This window comes from Alligator sinensis, unplaced genomic scaffold (genome assembly GCF_000455745.1).
Source record: "Alligator sinensis unplaced genomic scaffold, ASM45574v1 scaffold649_1, whole genome shotgun sequence".
In the NCBI taxonomy this organism is placed as follows: Eukaryota; Metazoa; Chordata; order Crocodylia; family Alligatoridae; genus Alligator; species Alligator sinensis.
This window is the reverse complement of record NW_005842127.1, coordinates 1,722,331-1,724,150: the sequence shown is the minus strand read 5'-3', so window position 1 is coordinate 1,724,150 and position 1,820 is coordinate 1,722,331. Positions and strand designations below refer to the sequence as shown.

At 46.8% G+C, this 1,820-nt stretch overlaps 1 protein-coding gene across 3 annotated transcripts in view; it reads left to right on the top strand.

The window, feature by feature from the left end:
* DDX58 (DExD/H-box helicase 58) overlaps nt 1–1,820 on the top strand; it is a 40,734-nt gene that overhangs the window by 23,150 nt on the left and 15,764 nt on the right. For all 3 annotated transcript variants that reach the window (XM_006024968.3, XM_025205737.1, XM_025205738.1), the window contains one exon: nt 183–345. In XM_006024968.3, coding sequence (XP_006025030.1) covers nt 183–345 — 163 coding nt within the window. The remainder of the gene's footprint in view (nt 1–182; nt 346–1,820) is intronic.

The following is a 1,820-nucleotide window of genomic DNA, read 5'->3' as shown; positions in this document are numbered from 1 at the left end:
GGGGGGGGGGTGGAGGTGGGATTAATCAAATTAATCCTTGATTTTTGTCCTCCACTTCCTATGTGTTAGTAACAATCTGAGTCAGATGGGGCCATCAGTTTTAGTGGCTGGTGGTTTTTTTTGTGTTGGTGTGCATGTGTGGGACAGGAAAGTAACTCTTCTGTATTTAAATGTGTACTCAGATTGTGGGTTTAACTGCCTCCATTGGAGTTGGCAGTGCCACTAACCTCATGGGCATAATGGAATACATCTGTACGCAGTGTGCCTGCCTGGACATACAAGTCATTTCTACCATCAGAGAAAACAGAGAGGAACTGGAAAAAATTGTATTCACGCCCAAAAAAAGTAAACCTTTTTTCTTTTATTTTCCTGAGAGATGAAATATACCTTCCCTTAGGGCCTAGTTTAGTACCTCCAATGCAGCATGTATGGGCTCTATTCTAGACCCCTTCAGGGCAGCTTAAATCAAACTCTTAAAATTATACCTGTGCTCAAGTCCCATCAACTTCAACGAACATACTTAAAATGTTAACATGCTTAAATGCTGCTGTAAAAGAGGGATAGTTCTCTGAACTGGGTGTAAATTCAGTTTTGGTTGTCTTGATTTTCCTCTTGTCACTGACCTGACACAAATTAAGAGTACCTGCTCTGAAAACAGTGGAAATACACAGGTCTAAAACCTCCCTAAGGCCTCTGATCCAGCCAGGTACTTAAGTATGTGCTTGATTTAACACTCATTCAATACCAAAAAAAATTTAATTTGCCATATTAGTGAGTATCATAAGGGCTGGCTCAGTTGTATGGAAGTATAATTGTTAAACTCTCCTGGCTGCCAGACATGTTCTGAGTGGGTGGAGGAAGGGCCCCAAAGGAACCTTCTCCAATTTGTGTGGCTTGATTTGAGGACCAGCGAGAACAGCCGATCCTGTGTTTCTCTGAGTATAAAGGTAGCTAAGGCCCTTGCTGCACATTACATATATTACACAATTAACTGGTTAATCGTGCAATAAATTTAGACTGGCCACACCTGCAAAGTAATAATCAAACAATTAAATGGTTAATCCCGTAATAAAGTTAGACCAGCCACATGACAAAAATGACTCTCCAGCTATAAAAAGCTATATTTGGAGTAGTAATCTATAATGCCAGGAGTATTTTATCCCTGTGTACCCAGGACCTCCAGCAGGTAATGGGCAGGCCTGTGCGAATAGGGAAGTATTGAATTTGGATTCAGATTTGGCCGATTCAGAGGACAGTGATTCAATTCGGAGATTCAGATCACTGCCCTGAATCAATTCAGCCGAATCAGCTTTGGAAGATTCTGCGCTGATTCGGATCGGCTGGGGAGAGGCAGGCACAACTGGGTGGCTGCGGGTTCTCTTGCAGATCCTCTGGTTGTGCCTGGTGGAGGGAGCTGTGGGAGAATCCCTCGTGGCTGCCCTGTCCGGCCCTATACCCCTCCTAGTCCTATGCCCCTCCCAGCCTAGTCCTGGCACTTAAAAAAAAAAAAAAAAAAAAAAAAAAAGCAGGCAAAGCAGTAGTGATTGGGACCTCTGGGTGCTTGTGGCAGAGCCCCCCCCCCATGCAGCACAGGGCAGTGGGGGGTAGTGGGGATTGCCCCCCTGCTTGGCACCTGGGCGCCATGCAGTGTCCAGGAGCTTGGGCTGCTGGAGCTGAGTGGTGCTGGGCTCCAGCTGACGCATGGAGCAGCCCCAGCTTCCAGACAGCATGTGGCACTTTGCTGAGCCACTCTGCACCTGCGCCACAGGGCAGCTGCAGTGTGGGTGCCAGGCAGGGGGAGGGCATTCCTTGTGGCCCCC